The following is a 19,036-nucleotide window of genomic DNA, read 5'->3' on the forward strand; positions in this document are numbered from 1 at the left end:
TTGACAGTGGCGACTCTGGCGAGTGGGTTTGAAGTAGAGGAGTTTCCTTTTTTATCTCTGAAAAGAATGTTTCCAATCAAGTCAGCTGAAAGACACTCCTTAGAGCTTGAACCCTCCCTACCAAGAATCCAAGCCCCCAGGTCTTAAACCATCTAAACTGGGGGGTGGAGGGAGCACTTCCGGCCCTCACACAGCCCAGGAGTCCTGGCCCCCATCCTCCTCCTCCCTTAGAGCCAGAAGCCCAGCCTTTCGCCCCGGCGTCCAGGCACCGACCCCTCCTCTTGCTGCGCGGAACGAGCCTCTCATTCCGCGCCACGCTAGCGTTACCCCAGAACGTCCCCCCGTCGATCTCCGCACTGGCCCCGCCTCCCATTCCCGCCTGCGGACTCAGTGTGGGTCGGCCCCGCCCCTTCCAGCCAAAGCTCGCGCCACTGCCGCGCTGGCAATTCCAGGAGCCTCCCTTTCTGGCTCGGTCCGGGCTCGGGGTCCTTCCCCTTTGCCGCCCGCCTTTGGTGCTGTCCTCAGAGTTGCCTGACGCTCATGAGAGGACAACGGGCCCTGATATTCCCCTGCTTTTTTTTCTCCGCCTCTAGGGACAACATTGTATCGTCTGTTTAGGAAGATTTTTTGGAGGGAACAGGCATTATTCGCTACCCCAAGCACCAAAGCTGGATTTGCGGCCCCGGCGCGTGTGTTGGACGCCTCGGGGCGGAGCCCGGGCAGGGGCTTGTGGCGGGCCTTACAAGCGGCGCGCACTATAAAGCGGGACGCGAAGTCGCCCGCGCACACTTTGAAGAGAGTGAGGGTCGGGTGAGCTGTCTTTGTCTTATGGCTCTTTTCCGTCTGTGCGGCCGGGCGTTGGGGTCTGGGTCGCGCCTGTCGTGAGGTGCCCGGGGCTGCGGCGGGGCGGCCACGTCGTCGCGTGGAAGGGGTCAGGCCCTTGTGAGACCCCAGCGCGCGCTCCGAGGCGAGCCTGGGGATCTTGGCGGGGTGGGCAGTGGCGTCCGAAGAGGCAGGCTGGTGGCCCTTTAGGGGCCCTCAGGGTGGGGAGGACTCCTGCCCCCGGAGCGAATGAGGGTTTTCAAGGCCAGCGCTCCTTGGCCCCGCAGCTGGGCTGCGCCATTTCTGTTTCCCACGTCGCAGAATTCCGCCATTTTGTCCGTTTTTCTTGGGGGTGGGGGTGGGGGGGAGCGCGTGTGACCCTGAGTTTTTTTTGCTGAGGTTTTCCACTTCTGGCTGCATGAGCTTCCCTTAGGAAGTCGCTGTTTTTTTCCATTCCACGTGGCTGGCATTTTAATGCAACGTGGAATAAAGATATGGGGGGAGGTAGAGGCAGGATCTCCGGGTTTACCAAGAGCTAAGTGGGAGTGTGGAGTCTGTAGATGAATTACGGGGTTTCTGAGAACCACATGGGTGCGGTCTTAGGAGACAGCAAGTGGGGCCTTTATCCTCAGGACTCATTCGGACACGGTCCCTCCAAATACCAGAGTTTTGTATTCACCCCATGCACGAGTTTCGGGAAACGTTACTTCTGAGCTAATTGGTCCTTAATTCAGGTCTTGGACATCCGTTTCCCCATCGCCGAGGAAGCCCGGCCCCGGGGCAGCTAGCTGATTTTCTATGTCCCCACCGAGACCCAGCAAAAATCCTCCCTGAGTTTCTCACTTCAGGCAGCCACCTGAAAATCTGTCGAACTTCATCCCAAGTGTTGCCCTGTCACAAGTGGAAGGATTTTTTTCCTCCACCACTGGCGCGCCCTCTTTTCGCCATTTTCCAATGTATTCCTTTCTCATCCCCCTTTTTTTTTTACTTGTTAAAATCCTCACACATGCGGGGAAATACACATAAGTTTAACATTTTGCCAACAAATGCTTTATTTCTGCCTGGTGTTCTGAAAGCACGTCTTTAATTTCATCAGAAATAATGGGGTCTCCTGTGTGCTTTGTGTCTGTGGTTCCTGAGCCCTCTCCAAAATGTCTTCCTCTGGTCTGTTCCAAAATGGTTGCAGAAAAGGGTCTCTGCTCATCGTGAGTGCTGCTTCTATGTTAGGGTTGGGTTTTTTCCCCCTAGGAGAGCTCCCTCCTTCTGCCACCCCGGTAGGTTCTTCAAGGGATTTGCACCTTAGCAGCTTTCACTGTTAAGGGTTAGTAACAGGTGTAGCCAGTGCCAAAAGTCTGTAAAATTAGGCAAGGGGAGGTAGACACTGGGTTTGCTCCATGTAGGGGGTTTGATGACGGTCCCCTTGTGGACCGGTGACACTGGGGAGGTGGGGTTGCCTGGGGTCTGCACAGGAAGAATTGTGGACTTTGATACCCTCCTGGTGGATTTTGTGCTTCCCAGTCTCTTAAGTGCAGTTAGTTGGGCCTCTGTTCCTGAAGGTGAGTGGCCGTGGGGACCTGGGCTCCCGTGATGTCCAGCACTGGGCTCTGATCACCCCTGAGGATTCCGTGCGCCACGGGACCTTTGACACCTGGGGATCTGAGGAGCCCTGGTTTTGATGTCTCTGGACCCTCCCAGACTGTTCAAGTCCTTCCTGTGTTACAGGTGTGTCTTCAAGCAGGGGGACCGGCCACTAACATCCCCTGTCAGTGACAACTCTTGCCTCCGCCTGCCCCCCCTCATCTAAAATAACCTTACCCTCTTTGGGATGACTTCACATCAGATAGCTCTGGGACCTAATTTATGTGCCAGCATTTGTGCTGGAGATTTACATGCAAATCCCTGTTCATTTATAGCAGTGGAAATCCAGCCAGAATTGGGCCGGGTCCAAATCCCAGCTCTGCTGTTCATGGGCTCAGAGAGCTGGTCTCCCGAGCCTCAGTTTCTATATCCGTAGAGCAGGCACAGCACACCCAGCGGCATATGGGCCCAAATCCTCTGCATGGTTGGGGGTGGGTGGTGGTGATATTTCCTACCTAAAGGTAAGGGTTGGGCAAGATGGAGAATACACAGATTGTGGCAGGAAACACTGAACATGTATTTGGGTTTCAAGGAAACGGACTAATCAAAGCTAATTTTCAAAGTCAGAAGAAAAGAAACAAGCTGTCAGCACTTCTCACTGTTCACACTGAGGGGTTTGTAGATTGAACTTGGACAGCCGTCCTTGGATGGATACACTGATACAGTTAGTAAAGTTACCCTCCAGTTTGCACAGTAACCATTGTTTAAAGTGACCCTTTATCTAGAGAATGTTGCACAAATGTTTCAAAGCCCAGTCATAAAATGGGCACGGGACCTGTTGTCTGAAAAGAAGCCAGTGTTCTCTGGTCTGGGGCGATTTGTCCCTGGTCCTTGGATGTCGGGAGTGGACAGGACGATGGCCGTGGTGCAGTAGGATGCAGGCATGTTCTCTGGGAGAGCTCGGGGGTGTCCGCTCTCGCTGGCCGGTACTTTGGGGGGAGAAGCTCCTTTCCGTGATTGGGGGTGGGGCTCAGTCTGAGGGCCTGTGCTCTTCGCCTGAGGCGTCCTCTGCGGAGCTCTGAATGTTTGCTGCAGCGGAGAGGGCGTTTCCGGGAAGATGGGGTAGGAAGTTGCCGTTTGTGGAGGGACGTGTGAGGGGAGAGCAGAGCTGGAGGCTCTGGGAGGCAGCTAGGGAAGACAGACCTGGGGTGCAGGCTGAGCAGGTGTGGGGGTGTCTTCAGTGGGGCACTGCTTTGAGCTGGGCGGGGTGGGGGGGTTGGTGGTGCCGAAGTCTGTTGTGGCGGATCGTACAAGGTGACAGCCAAGGACAAGCCACAGTGAGGCTTGGTCAAGGGGCATCAAAAGGCACGTGATCAGGGCTTCTTGGCACCCCAGTGGCCAGGTATTGTGGTCATTTGTCCTGCCTGGGTGAGCTCTTGTCTGTCCTCCCCCTTAGGACTGGAGCCAAGTGGCTCTGTGACCTGAGTGAGGAGGGCAAGGGCACCAGGGCCCCCATGATGTCCAGCACTGGGCTCTGACCTCCCTTGAGGACATGGTGCCCGCCCCCCCCCCCCCCCCGGGACCTTTGACACCCAGGGGGTCTGAGGGTCCCCACTCTGGGGACAGAGGGCTGGGGGCCGTGGTTGCCTGTGCCCTGCTGACCAGCTCTTCCCCTCCGGCTCCTTCCTGTCTGCAGGTGGTTCCTCCAGAGTCAAACAGCGCCGCTGTCCCTGTCCTTGGTAAGAACAGAAGAGGCTCCTTACTGGCCATACCATAGCAATAAATCTATCGTGAAATATGTAGATTATGGTAATAATACAAAAGCAAATGCCGACTGGTTGCCCAGAGCTGGGCCCCCTGCTAAGCACTGGATGAAGTGTGGGGCAGTGAGGGGGAGGACACAGGAGAGATGGCAGCGACCCTGTCAGCGCTCCCGAAGGGGCTGGCTGGGGACCCCCGTGATGTCCAGCACTGGGCTCTGACCTCCCCTGAGGACATGGTGCCCCCCGGGACCTTTGACACCCGGGGATCTGAGGGGTCCCGGTGGGGGGGGGGGGTGCTGGGGTGTGTGGCTCTTTTCCCACCTGACGGCCTCTCCCCTTCCCTGAAGCTCCTGCCCAGCAGCACCCCTCCTGGCTTCCTGCTGCTCCTTGCCCGGGACAGCCATCGTCATGGCCGAGCGAGCACTGGCCCCCACCCAGTTGGGGCGGGGGGACCGTTACTACACGTACACCGAGCTCCTGGCCATCTCGCGGCGCTTCAAGCAGAACCCCAACGAGCTCATGGTCACCTGGATCCTGCGAGTGTACGACCAGGGGGGCCCGGCCCTGTTCCTGAACTCGGGAGAGCTGGCACTCCTGGGCGACCTGACCGGCGACGCCATCTTCAACTACCACTGCAAGACGCTGCGGGGCGGCTGCCAGACGCTGCTCGCCTGGCTGCTGCTGGCCTGGCGCCAGCGCTGGGAGTCCTTCCTGCACTTTGAGGCCACCGAGCTCCCCTTCCGCCCCTGGACCACCATGGAGGAGGGCGTCCAGCTGGTGCGCGAGCTGGGCATGCTCGACTGGATCTACCGCGAGCCGCCCTCACCCCCCGCGCCCGAGCAGGGGCCCTGGCCGGCGCCCGAGGACGTGCCCTTCACGCAGGGCCTCCAGCGGCGCCTGCTGACGGCCGCGCCCTCCGAGCTGCGGCTCTCGCTGGTCAGCCTGCTGGTCAAGGGCATGACGGTGCTGGAAGCGGTGATGGAGATCCAGACCATCGCCGACGTGGGCCTGCTGTGGCGCCAGAGCCAGCCGGGCCGCGCCAAGCTCATGTTGGGGCCCAACCCGACGCGCAAGGACCTCACGGGCTGGCTGCTGAGCCATGGCGTCCCCAAGGAGAGGGTGGACAAGCAGCCCACCAAGGTCCTCCTGGAGCTCTACATCAAGGAGGCCAAGCGCAGCCGCGGCCACCCTGCCTACGTGCTGGGGGACGAGCAGCCCCCGCCTCCCCCCTACTCAGACCAGGCCTGTGGGGAGGAGCCGCCCGCACCCGGGCGCCATGACTAGCCCCTCCCTGGGCACGGTCTCCCCGCTGCTACTCTGCGGGGGGTGGGTGGTGCTGGGTTCCAGGAGAGACAGAGTCCATGCCTCCTGAGCACCCCCAGGGGGGACTGAGGGGTGGTCCGTTTGCCCTTCTCCAGACTCCCAGGCCTCTCTGAGTGCTCGAGGTGCCCTTGCCTCCTGGCACCCTATCGGTGTCACCAGCCAGAGTGGTGGAGGGAAGCGAGCCGGCCAGTAGCCCTTGGGTGCCTGTGCCCCCATCCCCAGGGGCACATGCCATTACATTTCAGTCTGTTACGCTTCAGGCCCATTGGCATGGTGGGCGGGCACCCCCACCCTGCCCCACCAGCCCCCAAAGCACTACGGGCCAAGTGGGATCTCCCCACAGCCCACAACTTGAAAGCACCTTGAAGTTTGTACCCTTTTTCTTAAGCTATTTTTAAATGCAATGTTTTTACCTAATAATTTAAGCACGTACAACACTTTGGTTTTCCGGGTGCTTCTTTGTGGCTTGGAATGATTTTCTCTTGAGTGTGTGTGCGTGTGCGCATGCAGTGCCTGCCTTCTAAAGTGGACTTTTGCTGTTGGCTCACCTGGAGAAGGGGCAGCAGTCAGTCCTCTCTGCTTTCTAGCTGGATGTGTGGCATCTGGGCCGGGTCTGAAAGTGTTGGGGCCAAGAATCCCAGCTCCATGGGGACAGACCACCCGGATGGTCGGCACTAGGCACAGGGCGCTCATTGAGTATGCGTGTCACTGTGTCTGGGCTGTCCTAAAGGACAGAGTTTGTGGTGTGGTCCTGGTGTGAGATTGCATCCGGAACCCTCTCGGGGCAAGGGCAGGGGTCACACAGAGGAGCCCCCATCTTTCCACAGGCTCTCTCAGTATGCCGAAGGCTGGGCTCCTGTCATCCTGCTGGAGCCAGTTAACAAAGAACCTGCGAGTTCTGTGGGTCAATGTGAGCAAGAAAGTGCCCGCCTCTCCAGGGGTACATGAAGACCTTCTGAGGTGCCCTTACCGGTGGGTCTGTTGGTAGTCTCAACATAAAGGACGGGGGGTTCTCTGGCTTTTCCGAGCTGCGTAGACAGGGCTGCTGACCCCAGTGCAACCCTGCCCAGCCCTTTCTGCACCCTCCCCCCAAGGTCGAGGGGCTTGTACCTTATTCCCTCTGGGCAGGGGGGGTGGGGGGGGAGGTTTGGAGTCCCCGTGGCTAGGAGTAGCTTCTTGCTATGAGCACCCGCCTCCCACCTGTGATCACCTGCATCCCAGGCTCCCCACTGATGGTGCTGGTGGGTTCACACAGACCACTTGATGTAGGCGTGCTCATCAGTGTGATGCATGTGGGTTATGGCCAGTGAGGGGATTGGTGTCTCGGCCCAGGCCACCCAGGGGGAGGCAGCCCTCAGATTTGGCCACCCAGTGCCATCCGGTGCTACATTTGCGAGGATGGAAACGGCCGTCTGCCCAGTACGTCAGCGGCCAGCCACGTGTGGCCAGTGCAGCTGGGACCTGAATTTTCCACTTTATTTAAATAGCCCCATGGGAGCCATTGGGCACACAGGCAGGTCCCACCCCCTGCAAACTTGCAGCCCCCAGAATGACAACGTCACCGGCCCCGCCCGCTCTGCTGGCCTCCAGCAGGAGTTTAATGGCAAGGGATATGGGGTCTGAGGAGTCTCAGCTCTGCCAAAGGAGATGGGGGCACGGAGGCCAGTCACGTGCCGGGAGTCACAGAGCCTCAGGTTTGCCGGTGGCTTTGGCCCTTGCACCTCCTTGTGAGCTGTCCCTCTGCGCGCACGCTTGAACCCCCCCCCCCCCCCCCCGGGGCGGTGGAGAAGACTAAAGGTGACAGCTCAAAGCCAGGTTGGGTGACTGCCGTTCTCAAGGGAGTGTGTGACCCGCGGAGGGGCTCACTGAGCAGGCGCGGCTCCGTTGCCCGCCAGGTGCGCGCATCACGTGCTGCACCTACAAATGCATGTTCCCGCAGGCACTCACCTACCGTCCGCTCCCATGCACCCGCATAAATGCACCCACATAAATACACCCGCACATGCAGGCACACCCACACGCGTACAACATGCACAAATGGAGGCTGCGCACGCACCGCACGCACGCACAGAGGCCTGTCACACGGACACGCGCATTCTTGTGCCAACACGTATATGCAGACACCTCACAGGCACCCAGATAAGCGCAGAAACATTCGCACAAGTGTCTGTACGCACGTGCACGCACGTGCCATATACGTGTGCGCAAGCCGCCCTTCACGCAGGCCCCCACACACAGGTAACAGCACGCGCGTGCGTGCGCACGCAGACCCGCCCGGGGCTCCGGGGCCCGGGAGCCCTCCCCTCGGTTCCCACGGGGCCAGGCGCACACAGTAAGTCACGGGAGCCAGAGCAGCGGGTGAGCAGACATGTTGGGATGCAATGGCAGCGCGGGAAAGGGGGCGCCCGGTTTCCCAGCTCACACGGGGCCCCCCCAGGCCCGCAGGCAGCCGGGTCTCCAGGCCAGCAGGCCCAGCCCCATGCTGAGCCCCGCCAGCACTGCCACGGCCCCGGCCAGCAGGGGCACCACCGTGGCTGCGGGGAGAACACGGGAGTGTGAGTCGTGGGACTCGGGCCCCCCCACGCTCCCAACCCAACGCCCGTGGCCGTCACCTGCAGGGGTGGCAGGCTCGCGGGAGCCGTGGCAGGGGACCCCGTGAGCCGGAGGCCGGGCGGGGGCGGTGAGCTGGCGGAAGCGGCCTAGTGGGCAGGAGCCCGGGCACCCTGGGAGGTTGAGGGGCAGGGGCAGGCCGGAGGAGTCGTTGCGGTAGAAAAGGGAGATGGTGACGTTCCTGGAGGGAGACAGGAGGTGGTGGCACCCGAGCCCCTCCCCACCGCCCCCCTGCCACTGACTTAAATCTGGAGAAGAGGAGCCGAATAGGGAGACTGGGCTCCTGACTCCCACCTGTCAACCTCCAAGTGCCATCCGGGGCAAATACCCGCTCCGGGCTCTGGCCACGCCCACTGCCCGGGACCCCAAGTCTCTTCCCGCGACAGTTCTGTCCTGCCCCTTCCTGGGCGCCACCCCCTCCTTACCCAGCATCCTCGTCCGGGTCCCCGAGGTGCCTCCGGAATTCAAAGCCGAGGCAGGCGGCGTACGGCGGGGTGTGACCGTCATAGAGACCCAGGGCTCCCTGGAGGGCCAGCAGAGTGCTGTCGTGCTGCGGGTGGATCCCAGGGCTGAGACAGGGCTCCTCTCTCCACGTCTTGTCTCTCCTGAACTCTAGGCTGGTGCATCCAGCTGCCTCCCAGATGTCCCCCAGTTCCCTTTAGCGCCACCCCCCAAATCTGCTCACCTTGGAGGCAATCCCACTAATTCCAGGTAATCATTTAATGAAGATCGGTCAAGTAGACGCAAAAATATGATCGGGCCGTTCAGTTAAACAGCCTGTCCTTCCAGAAGAGCTAAACTCTCTTACAACACCATCACCTCCCTCCTTCCAGACTGCGTACCTCTAGTGAAACGGTCTGAGAGTATGGTTTGGAGATGAGCTACCCAAGGCAGCGGGCGGAGGTTCCACTGGGACCACCCCACCGGCTTTTCCTCCCCTCATCCCTGTGCCCACATGGCACTGCCCCCCTTCCCAAAGACTCACAGCTGAGTACATAACCATCTTGAGGGGCAGCCCCAGGCGCTGGACCCGAGAGAAGTTGGCAAGGATGGCCTCCAGCAGGATCCCTGAGGGGGCACGAACAGAGCGCTGGAGAAGCCCCCAGAGGAAGGCGCTTTGGCCTCCCGGCCTCCCAGCCCCACGACCTCACCCCCTGTCAGCTGGGCCTTCTCGGCTGCCCGGGGTGGACCCACATGGGCCCCAATATCCAAAGCTGAGATCTGCGCTAGCGTCCGTAGGACATTCGGGGAGGCCCAGGATGGGAGGGGAAGACCGTGGGCTTGCTGGAGAGAGACAGGGAGAGGAGACAAAGTGACCAGGACATCCTGAGCTCTCCATGCTCCCCTCAGATCCCCCCCCCCCCGCAGTGCCTGTGCTGTCCCGTTAGCTGCAGCCCTCTCCCCCACCTCCCTCATGGGAACCCCTCATGGGCCGGATCTGGTCAAAAAGCTATGGTGTGGCCGATAACAATCATTAATTAACAACGACCATCACCGTCCAGGAGCCCTCACCCACGGACCCAGAGGTGTCTCAAACTTCAGACGTCTGGGACTTTAGAAGGGTCCGATGGTGGCGTCACCGTCTACACCAGAGCACGCCCAGTGCAACTATCCCCACCGTGCAACTAGGATGATTTTCACGGCATGTTGGTTTCGGGCACTTTTCCCGCAAGGAAACTAACAGGAGGAATTACAAACACACAGCCTCTGGCCTCCCTGCGGGCCTCACTGTATGCCCGGCACTGTTCTAAGCACATGGCATGGATCTCGATCGTTACAGAAACCCCAGGAGGTGTTGATATGTGCGTTGCTGTCCCCACTGTGCAGATGCGCAAACTGAGGCAGTCAGGGTTAGGGGACTTGCCCGAGGGAACACAGGGAGTGAGCGGCAAACCTGGGATTTGAATCCAGGTGTCCTTGCTGCCTTGGCTGGGTGGGTGGGGCGAGGGCTCACCTGGCACATCAGCGTGTCCAGAACCTTCCACGCCCTGCGGAGCGGCTCTCCGACCAACGAGAGCCCCGTGTAGTTCTCCAGGTGAGTTAGGAAGTCCTGGGTGCACCGGGCTGGGTGAGTCTAACGGACCTCCTCACCCCTCCCTGCCCCGCCCTCCCCGCCACGCCCCTCCGGGCCCCGCCCCGCCGGCCCCGCTCACTGTCCAGCCCTCCAGGGCGGTCTGGTACTCCGCTGCCTCCGTGGCCTCCCTGAGCAGCTCATGGTATCGGGGACAGCTGCGCGTGGGGAACCTCAGCAGCTGGGGGAAACTGAGGCTCAGAGAGGACAGCTTGACTGGGACCCCAGTCACAGCAGAGGGCGTGGGGAATTGGGGCTGTGGAGGCCTTGTCTCTGGTCCAAATCTCTCTTCAAACTACGCGGTCCCTCCCAGATCTGGCCGCGCCACACGGGGATGGCGGGTCACCTCACCTAGACAGCTCTCCCCGGGGGAAGGGCTCACTGCCCCGAGACAGCACACGCCGCCCCCCCCCACCCCCACCCCCCGCCCCCTGGGAGCCGCTCAGCTGGGCCAAACTGCCTCTCCCAGCCACTGGCTCCCTCCACCCAGAGGTGTCTGTCTCTCTCCATCCCTCCCACCCCCCTGCACCTGCCCAGCCCCCTGACCTTGTCCTCGGTGACTGGCACTGTATGTACAGGGATGGGCCTCCAGGCAGCCTCTGGGCGCCCGGGAGCAGCCTCAGGGAACAGCCCTGCGAGGTTGGCCTGAGCGCTCTCCAATGTGCGGTCAAAGTCAGTGCTGCGAACATACACCTGGGGTGGCGGGGAGAAAACAGGCAAGGGGACCAAGATCGGGTCACAGGTCAGCTGCAGCAGCAAACCGAAAGCTTCAGATTCGGTTCCGGGTCGAAGGTTAGGGGTTGGGAGTCAAAACCCAGGGCAAATTGGAGCGTCTGGTTCTCAGTGTTGGAAGTTGGGATCAAGGGTCAGAGGTCAATGTCAGGAGCAGCCAGGTTGGAGGTCAGAGGTTGGGTGAACGTGTGGGACCAGAGGGGTCAGTGGCCTCATTGAAAGAAAGGAAGATCAGAATTGCTGGTGGCTGGAAGTTGGAGTTCAAGGTTAGAAGGGGAGGTTGAAGGACATGGGACCAGAATTCAGTACATGTCTATCAGGGATCAGAGGTCAGAGGTCAGGAGGAATGCTCCTATTGGGGGATGTCAAAAGACAGGGAGGAAATTCAGATTTGCTGAAGGGCAGAGATCAAAGATGGGAAGTTGGGAGGGCAAATTGAACCTGTAAGGGTCAAAGTCACAACCAGCAAGTTTTGGCATCAGAAACCAGAGGTCAGAAAATCTGGAGTTGGTGGGAGTCAGAAGAGAGAGGTGAGGGCAGGAAAATAAAGCCAGGGTTGGGGCGCCTGGGTGGCTCATTCGGTTAAACACACCAGACTCCTGGTTTCAGCTCAGGTCATGATCTCACGGTTCGTGGGTTCGAGCCCCGTGTCAGGCTCCGTGCTGATGATGCGGAGTCTGCTCAGGATTCTCTCTCTCTCCCCCTCTCTCTGCCCCTGCCGCTTCCCTGATTGCGTGCTCTCTCTCCCAAAATGAATAAATAAACTTAAAAAAGAAAAAGTCAGGGTTGACAGAGGTCAGAGGTCAGAGGTGAAACATATTCATGCTGAGATGGGGTCAGAGGTCAGCACGAGTAAGTCAATGGTTTGGAGGTGAGCGATCAGAACTGGGGTGCAAGTTGGGTTATGGGGGGGGGTCAAAGGCCAGAGGCAGAGGCCCACGGTGAGTGTTGGGGTCAGTGGAGGTCAGAGGTCAGGAGGCAGGTGAGGGTCATCGTGGGCAGTACCTCCTCCCGCCGGTACTCGGGGCTCAGAAAGGCCTCATAGCGGTTCCTCAGGAAGCGGCCCAGCTCCAGCTGCTGGCGGACCCCCTCCTGAGGACAGAGCAGGAGTCAGCAGACCCCTCCCTGCCCCGCCCACTCCCCCCCCATCGCCCCCCCCCCCACACCCCGGCCTCTCACCCCAGTCAGCTGGCCCAGGCCCCTGGGCCACAGGACGGTGATCGCCTCCTTGTGCGGGTCGGTGGGATAGGAGGCCAGCGGGGCCCGGTCGCCATGCCGGAACACCTGGGGACGGGACCAGGTCAGGGCCGGCCTGGGAGAGGCGAGGGGCCAGGCCGGGGCGGGGGACACCTCACCACAGCCACAAACACCAGGGGTCCTTCCGGCAGGGCCTGGGGCAGGAGCAGAAGCAGGATAGGTCCAGCGGGGAGGCCCCAAAACCCTGGCCCGGCCATCTCCACACAACCCAGACGCTGAGCTCAGCCCACTGTCTGTGCCGCAGCCCCACCCACTCATTACCCCTGCCTCAGCACCCCCAGAAACGCAGGTCCCGGCATGCCTGTCCCGGGAGCCAAGGCGGGCTCCTGGGATCGACTCCCCCCCCCCCCCCCCCCCCCCCCCGCCACCGCACCTCCAGGCCTTTGGATTAACCCATTTAATCTCCTCTGCGACTCTAGCAGGGGGTGATATGGTTATCACCGTCCCCATTGTGCAGCTGGGGAAACTGAGGCATGGCAGGGTTAAATCATTTGCCTGAGCGGGGCGCCTGGGTGGCTCAGTCGGTTGAGCTTCCGGCTTCGGCTCAGGTCATGATCTCACGCTTCGTGAGTTCCAGCCCCACATCGGGCTCCGGGCTGACAGCTCAGAGCCCGGAGCCTGCTTCCGATTCTGTGTCTCCCTCTCTCTCTGCTCTTCCTCCACTCGCGCTCTCTCTTTCTTTCTCAAAAATAAATAAACATTTTAAAAAATTTAAAAACATCATTTGCCTGAGGGAACACAGGCAGTGAGTGGCAAAACTGGGATTTGAACCGGGGGCCCTTAACCTGGGTGCAGAGGAAGGCAGAGAGACCCCCCACCCAGCCCCACATTCTAGACACATGCTCTGCCTTCTTCTCCCTCCCCACCACCACAAATCGGTTTTTTCCTCTTCTCACCCCTTAAATGTTGGAGCTCTTTGTAGCTCTCTCGGGCTTCTTGGAGATGTCACCCTCTTCCGGTGCTGCCCACAGCTGGCCCAAGCCAGCAGGGCTCAGTGGTTGAACACCCAGACCCCGGATTTGGACAGGCTGGGTTCCAACCCTAACCTCACCCACCATTTACAAGCTGTGCAACCGTCAGCACGTTACTGCGCCTCTCTGTGCCTCGGTTTCCTCATTCATAAAATGGGAACGAGTACAATCTGTACCCCCAGAGAGTTGCTTTGAGGGTTAACGAGTTCAAATATATTAGCACTTAGAACAGGGGTTTGCGGACCAGCTACTAGTTATTTCTTGCTGTGTGACAAATTACCTGAAAACTTAGTGGCTTACGACAGTAGCCACTTATTTCTTGAAGTTTTGGTGGCTCATGAATTTGAGTGGCATACCTGGGTGGTCTTGGCTTAGGGTCTTCACAAGATTGAAGTCAGGTTGTGGCTGGGGCTGCAGTCATTTGGAAACTTGAGCCACTTTTTTTTTTTTTAACGTTTATTTGGTTGAGAGAGAGAGAGAGAGAGAGCCCAGCCTATAAGTGCAGGAGCAGGGGAGGGGCCAAGAGAGGGAAACAGAGCATCCAAAGGCTGTCAGCGCAGAGCCCAATGCGGGGCTTGAACTCACGAACCTCAAGACCATGACCTGAGCCGAAGTCGAACGCTTAACTGACCGAGTCACCGGGGTGCCCCTAACTCGAGTCGCTTCTGAGCTCACCAGGGTGGCTGCTGGCCAGAGGCCTCAACTCACCACCACATGGCCGTTGGTTGCTCCCACAGTCACTGACCAAGAGACAGCAGTGTCTCTTGTAGACTAACCTCAGAAGTCTCCTCCACTATTCCCACCCTATTTTGTTGTTTTCGCAGAGCAGTCCTGTCGCCTAAGGGAGGAGCACCCACGAGTGGGATCAGTGCCCTTGTAATAAAAGACACTCCAAGAGCTCCCTTGTCCTTCCAGCACCAAAGGGCACATCCAGAAGCTGGCTGACTGTGAACCACCAAGCAGGCTCTCATTAGACACCAGATCTGTCAATGCCTGGACCTTGGCCCTCCAGCCTCCAGGAAAGTGTGAAATAAATGTGTGTTCTTGATAAGTCATCCCCTCTATGATACTCTGCTGTAGCAGAATGAATGGACTGACACCCTCTCCGTGTCAAGACCCCAACTTAAGCACCTCTGCAAAGTCACTTTAGCCATGTGAGAGAAGGTGTTCACAGGTTCTGGGGATTAAGGCATTTCAAGGCCATTATTCAGCCAACCACGCAAGTAAACATGGGGAAACACCCTGGTTCTTCACCCACTGGCCGACCCCAGCCCTTTGACCTACTTCAGGACCTTCTCCGTCCTATTCCATGCCCTTGAGACTAGCCCCTGTCTTCAGCTCGGTCCTGGTTCCCTGTCCTCTGGATAACGATTGGCCTCAGCAGGAACTCCAAAGATGAGATGATAGATAGATAGATAGATAGATAGATAGATAGATAGGAAGATGATAGATAGATAGGAAGATAGATAGATAGATAGATAGGAAGATAGATAGATAGATAGGAAGATAGATAGATAGATAGATAGATAGATAGATAGGAAGATAGATAGATAGATAGATAGATAGATAGGAAGATAGATAGATAGATAGATAGATAGATAGATAGATAGGAAGATCGATAGATAGATAGATAGATAGATAGATAGATAGGAAGATAGATAGATAGATAGATAGATAGATAGATAGGAAGATAGATAGATAGATAGATAGATAGGAAGATAGATAGATAGATAGATAGATAGATAGATGATAGATGTTGATGATAGAGATATAGATGATGATGATGATGATGATAGATAGATAGATAGATAGATATAGATGTTAGATAGATGATAGATGATAGATGTTGATGATAGAGATACAGATGATGATGATAGATAGATAGTTGATGATAGAAATATAGATGATGATAGATAGATAGATAGATGTTGATGATAGAGATATAGATGATGATAGATAGATAAATAGATAGATGATAGATGATGATAGAGATATAGATGATGATGATTGATAGATAGATAGATATAGATGATAGATATAGATAGATGTTGATGATAGGGATATAGATGATGCCAGATAGATAGATAGATATAGATGTTAGATAGATGATAGATAGATGATAGATGTTGATGATAGAGATACAGATGATGATAGATAGATATAGATGTTAGATAGATGATAGATAGATGTTGATAGAGATATAGATGATGACAGATAGATAGATGATAGATGTTGATGATAGAGATATAGATGATGAGAGATAGATAGAGATGTTAGATAGATAGATGATGATAGAGATATAGATGATGATGATAGATAAATAGATAGATAGATAGAGATGTTAGATAGATGATAGATAGGTAGATGTTGATGATAGAGATATAGATGATGATAGATGATAGATAGATAGATAGATAGATAGATAGATATTGATGATAGATACATAGATAGATATAGATGTTAGATAGATGATAGATAGACGATAGATGTTGATGATAGAGATATAGATGATGATAGAAACATAGATATATAGATAGATCCTGGGAGGTCCTATTTTCTTTATCTTACAAACTAGAAAATTTGTCTAAGGTCACCCCACTCGCAAGTGCCAGAGTTGGGATTCAAACTCGTCCAGCGGGAGGTCCGTGCGCTGCACTGCCCGCGCCCGGCTCCCTCCTCTGGGCATCTCTCTGTCTGAGAGCTGAAAAGGAAGGGTACAGTGTCACCTCTGCCACCTCGTCTGACCTTAGCTGGGAACATGGGCGCATCCAGCAACTGAAAATGTTACCGTTCTGCGCATGTCCATGGGTGACCGCGAGAGGGCGGGTCTGCGTTTGGGGGATTACAGATAATGTAGCGAGTAGGCGAATTCGCAAAGATGGAATCCGCTGGTAACGACGGGCGACTGTACTTGTTTCTTTACTCTCCCTATTTCTGGTGACCTGGGAGTGAGTTCTAAAGGCGTCACGGACGAAGGGTTAGATGTCTACGATACTAGCGGGGAGGCTGGAGGAGTAAAAGTCAGAGACCGCCAGGGGGCGGTGGGAGGCGCGGGCCCGTGGCCCAGAGGTGGGCAAATTGCGGCAGCCGGCGCTCCCACCCCTAGAACTGGTGGTGACGAGGCTCTGGGATGCCCCGTCCGACTGCTGCTTCTCCCACCCTTGTGTCCGGCAGCCACTGCTGGAGGAAATTTTGTCTGGGCCGCCTCACGTCCTCTCCAGGCTCCCAGCCTCCTCCCTGCTCCAAGACACCGACACTCAGAGCTGACTGGGTGCCTCCCCTGTTCACAGCCTCCCGTGGCTCCTCAGCACCCCGGGGTGGGGGGTGGGGGAACAAACTCCTCAGTGTTGGAGGTCTGGATTCTCCAGTCTCAAGTGTCCCGATCCCAAATTCAGACACTATAGGTCCTTTTCTGCCTCCGAGCCCCCCACCCTCAACCATCTGCCCAATGCCCCCCCCTACCCAGAATGCCCTTCTCTCGTCACCACGGCCACCATTCTGGTCTCCCAGGCAACCCCTCTGAGGTTCTGGTGGCTGATCAGCTGCCTCTGGCTCAGAGTCCAGGAAAGGAAGAGGGAGGTCAAACAAGTGTGCAGCTCAAGGCCATGGCCATGAACTTTCAGGAAGTGAGGAGGGGGCTGGCAGGGGGTGGGGGGAGGCCTGGGGAGAGGGAAGGGAGGAGGTAGGCCCTGACTTCTGACCCCTCCCCCCCCAGAACGTAACCCTGGCCATGGCCGTAATCACCATCCTTGCCTCCATCTACTTCTTCAACAAGGTGAGTGGGCAGAAGGCAGAGGTGGCCGACTGAATCTCTGACTCTGCGGCCCCTACTTTATTGTCTTAGCCTCTCCTCCTCTCCCGTGCCTCTGTATATCTCTGAGTCTTCCTCCCTCAGGCTCAGCGATGAGAAGACATGGGACGCCTAATCCAAGAGCATTCCACCCTGGATCATGACCCTGGCCTCTGAGACCAAATAAATGTGACTGCATCAGCGTATCCTGTTCCATGGTACCACCCTGGCTGGTGCACAGCCTCCCGGGCTCCATTGGAGTCTCCGAGTCAGAGGGAGGAGGGGCCAAGGGTCCAGTCTCCGGGGTCTGAGGAAGGAGAGGGCTAGAGGGCTGGACTCTCCCATTTGAGGCCAGGAACCCAGAATCTGAGCCGGGTTTTGAGGGACGAGTAGGAGTCTTTCGGGAAAAAGTAGAGAAGAGGAAGGACATTTGAACTTTGGGTGCAAAAGCACAGAGAGGAGAGAGAGCAGGGCTCATTCACCTGGCATCAGCACAGACTGGCGTACTTCAGATATACCCTTCTCTGAACCCGGGTTTTCTTCTCAATCGGACAAAGGTAAAAATCTTTGTCCAGTGGGCCCAGGCCACAGCCAGAACAACTTGAGATCAAAGACATGAATTTGTCAAGCTGCAAAAAGTCGGCAGTTATCATCTTCATTGCTGTATTGTATCAACACATCTTGCTCTTTTCTTAGAAAACTCCTATTCAACCTTCAGTACCCAATGCCAATGCCCCTTCCTGTGGAAGTGTGCAGACCTCCAGGCCGAGAGTCTGTCCCCGGCTCCCTTACGACCCTCCTCCTCCCCACTCCCTGCCTCATCCCCAGTAGACGGAATGCCCTGGGTGACGCCCCAGCCTTTGATGGAGCTTCCTCCTCCTCCTCATCTGGTAAACCATTGCATTTCAACGCAACATCTGAAAAGGCAGCTTCTGAATAGCGTGGCCGAACATCCTGGGCTTCTTAGCAAAGGCCTAACAAATTTTGATTAGGAACGGGTTTACAGCCCTGCTACCGTTTGGGCTCGCCGACGGCAAACACTTTGGGCCCGTTGCAACGCAAGTGGTAATAACGCCCTCTTCAATCCTCGGAAGCGGCCTGATAGTTTTACTTACAGGAGGCCCTGGTTGCAAAACCAGGAGTAACCACACGGAGGCGGTGTTGGACCACGTTCCCAGCCAGAAGCCAGTCCGCAGGGCTCCGTGAGGGAAAACCCGAATTTTGGAGACCTTCCTCCCCCTCCCGGCCCAGGGTTTCTCTCTCCCGGGATCTTCGCCTTGCTCCCTGTCTCCCTCTTCCAGCTCTTACAGGGATCCTGCTACACCCAGAGTTGACCCTGTCGCTCCCTGTTCACAGCCTTCCCGTGTCCCCCAGGTTCCTCGAGGACAAGAGTCCCAGCCCCTCAGCCTGACATTGGAGGCTGTATTCCGACCTGATTCCTTCTACTTTTTTTTTCTTTTCCCTTCTTTGGCTTTGCTTTGCTTTGCTTTCCCTTTCTTTTCTTTTCTCAATCTCACCTACCTCCTACACACCCCCGCTCCCCAGTATATCCTTAACCACATATAACTCAGAGATAGTAAAAAATGCCACTCCCCAGTGCCTTTGCACATGCTGTGCTTGCTGTCCAAATTTGCATCAGCTTCCTCTGGAAGGCTTCCTAAAACCCCACGTGATCCAAGTGAGGCTGCCTGCTCTCCCCTCCCATCCTTCCTGGCTGTGACTGGGAGCTTGAGGGTGGGGTGCACAGAATAGGATCTGACGCCTACAGGACCCCCAGCTTGGGTCTGGGCTGTTAATGCTTGTGAAACAACCAAATATAGACAAAGAAGTCGGTCTTTGCATGTGCCCCCCCCCCATCCCGGGTTTTCAACCACTTAGTGCTGGGGTTCTCAGTCCCCTGGGAGCTATTAAGCTTCCATTTCCACAACCACAGGCACTTGGGATAGATGGGGCTCAGCCCGTGGCCACGTGGGGGTCCCTGGGGAGCTTTTGAAACTCCCAGAGCCCAGCTCCACCCCGGACCACTTAAACCACAACGCCCTGGGGTTGGGGCCTGGACATCGATTGGATTTTAAAAGCTCCCCCGGAGAGTCTAATGTGCAGCCAGGGTCAGAGACAT

General features: G+C 56.9%; 2 protein-coding genes, 1 long non-coding RNA gene and 3 other non-coding genes across 8 annotated transcripts; 5 read left to right on the forward strand and 1 right to left on the reverse strand.

The window, feature by feature from the left end:
* Positions 1-726: 726 nt before the first annotated feature.
* LOC131499907 (Friend virus susceptibility protein 1-like) lies at positions 727-5,923 on the forward strand. Of its 3 annotated transcripts, none has more exons than XM_058708478.1 (3): positions 727-810; positions 4,097-4,139; positions 4,511-5,923. In XM_058708478.1, the coding sequence occupies exon 3, from the start codon at positions 4,572-4,574 to the stop codon at positions 5,445-5,447; it is 876 nt and encodes a 291-aa protein (XP_058564461.1). In that variant the 5' UTR covers positions 727-810; positions 4,097-4,139; positions 4,511-4,571; the 3' UTR covers positions 5,448-5,923. The 3 variants fall into 3 exon arrangements, with proteins under 3 accessions (XP_058564461.1, XP_058564462.1, XP_058564463.1); XM_058708479.1 differs by lacking the exon at positions 727-810 and adding an exon at positions 817-2,544; XM_058708480.1 differs by lacking the exon at positions 727-810 and adding an exon at positions 817-2,096.
* Positions 2,399-2,489, forward strand: LOC131500516 (small nucleolar RNA SNORD88). Its single transcript, XR_009256331.1, has one exon. It is a non-coding gene; the product is annotated as a small nucleolar RNA SNORD88 (small nucleolar RNA).
* On the forward strand, positions 3,907-4,012 carry LOC131500517 (small nucleolar RNA SNORD88). Its single transcript, XR_009256332.1, has one exon. It is a non-coding gene; the product is annotated as a small nucleolar RNA SNORD88 (small nucleolar RNA).
* Positions 4,351-4,441, forward strand: LOC131500515 (small nucleolar RNA SNORD88). The gene has a single exon (XR_009256330.1). It is a non-coding gene; the product is annotated as a small nucleolar RNA SNORD88 (small nucleolar RNA).
* Positions 5,924-7,839: 1,916 nt separating the features above from the next.
* On the reverse strand, positions 7,840-12,420 carry ACP4 (acid phosphatase 4). Its single transcript, XM_058708420.1, has 10 exons — positions 12,255-12,420; positions 12,079-12,183; positions 11,905-11,991; positions 10,714-10,860; positions 10,250-10,348; positions 10,051-10,146; positions 9,248-9,380; positions 9,082-9,164; positions 8,522-8,646; positions 7,840-8,277 (listed from the first exon to the last, which is right to left on the reverse strand). The coding sequence occupies exons 1-10, from the start codon at positions 12,351-12,353 to the stop codon at positions 7,905-7,907; spliced, it is 1,347 nt and encodes a 448-aa protein (XP_058564403.1). The 5' UTR covers positions 12,354-12,420; the 3' UTR covers positions 7,840-7,904.
* A 4,199-nt stretch (positions 12,421-16,619) lies between these two features.
* Positions 16,620-17,120, forward strand: LOC131499934 (uncharacterized). The gene is made up of 3 exons (XR_009256091.1): positions 16,620-16,753; positions 16,843-16,902; positions 17,023-17,120. It is a non-coding gene; the product is annotated as an uncharacterized LOC131499934 (long non-coding RNA).
* The last annotated feature ends 1,916 nt before the right edge of the window (positions 17,121-19,036 follow it).

The sequence above is a fragment of the Neofelis nebulosa genome, chromosome 17 (genome assembly GCF_028018385.1).
Source record: "Neofelis nebulosa isolate mNeoNeb1 chromosome 17, mNeoNeb1.pri, whole genome shotgun sequence".
Taxonomy (NCBI): domain Eukaryota; kingdom Metazoa; phylum Chordata; class Mammalia; order Carnivora; family Felidae; genus Neofelis; species Neofelis nebulosa.

Coding starts and splice junctions, on each gene's coding strand:
- LOC131499907 (XM_058708478.1), top strand. CDS start 4,572: ATGGCCGAGCGAGCACTGGCCCCCACCCAGTTGGGGCGGGGGGACCGT.
- ACP4 (XM_058708420.1), bottom strand. CDS start 12,353: ATGGCCGGGCCAGGGTTTTGGGGCCTCCCCGCTGGACCTATCCTGCTT. Junction 12,184..12,254: donor CCCTGGTGTTTGTGGCTGTG/GTGAGGTGTCCC, acceptor TCCCGTCCCCAG/GTGTTCCGGCATGGCGACCG. Junction 8,278..8,521: donor GACCCGGACGAGGATGCTGG/GTAAGGAGGGGG, acceptor GTCTCCCTCCAG/GAACGTCACCATCTCCCTTT.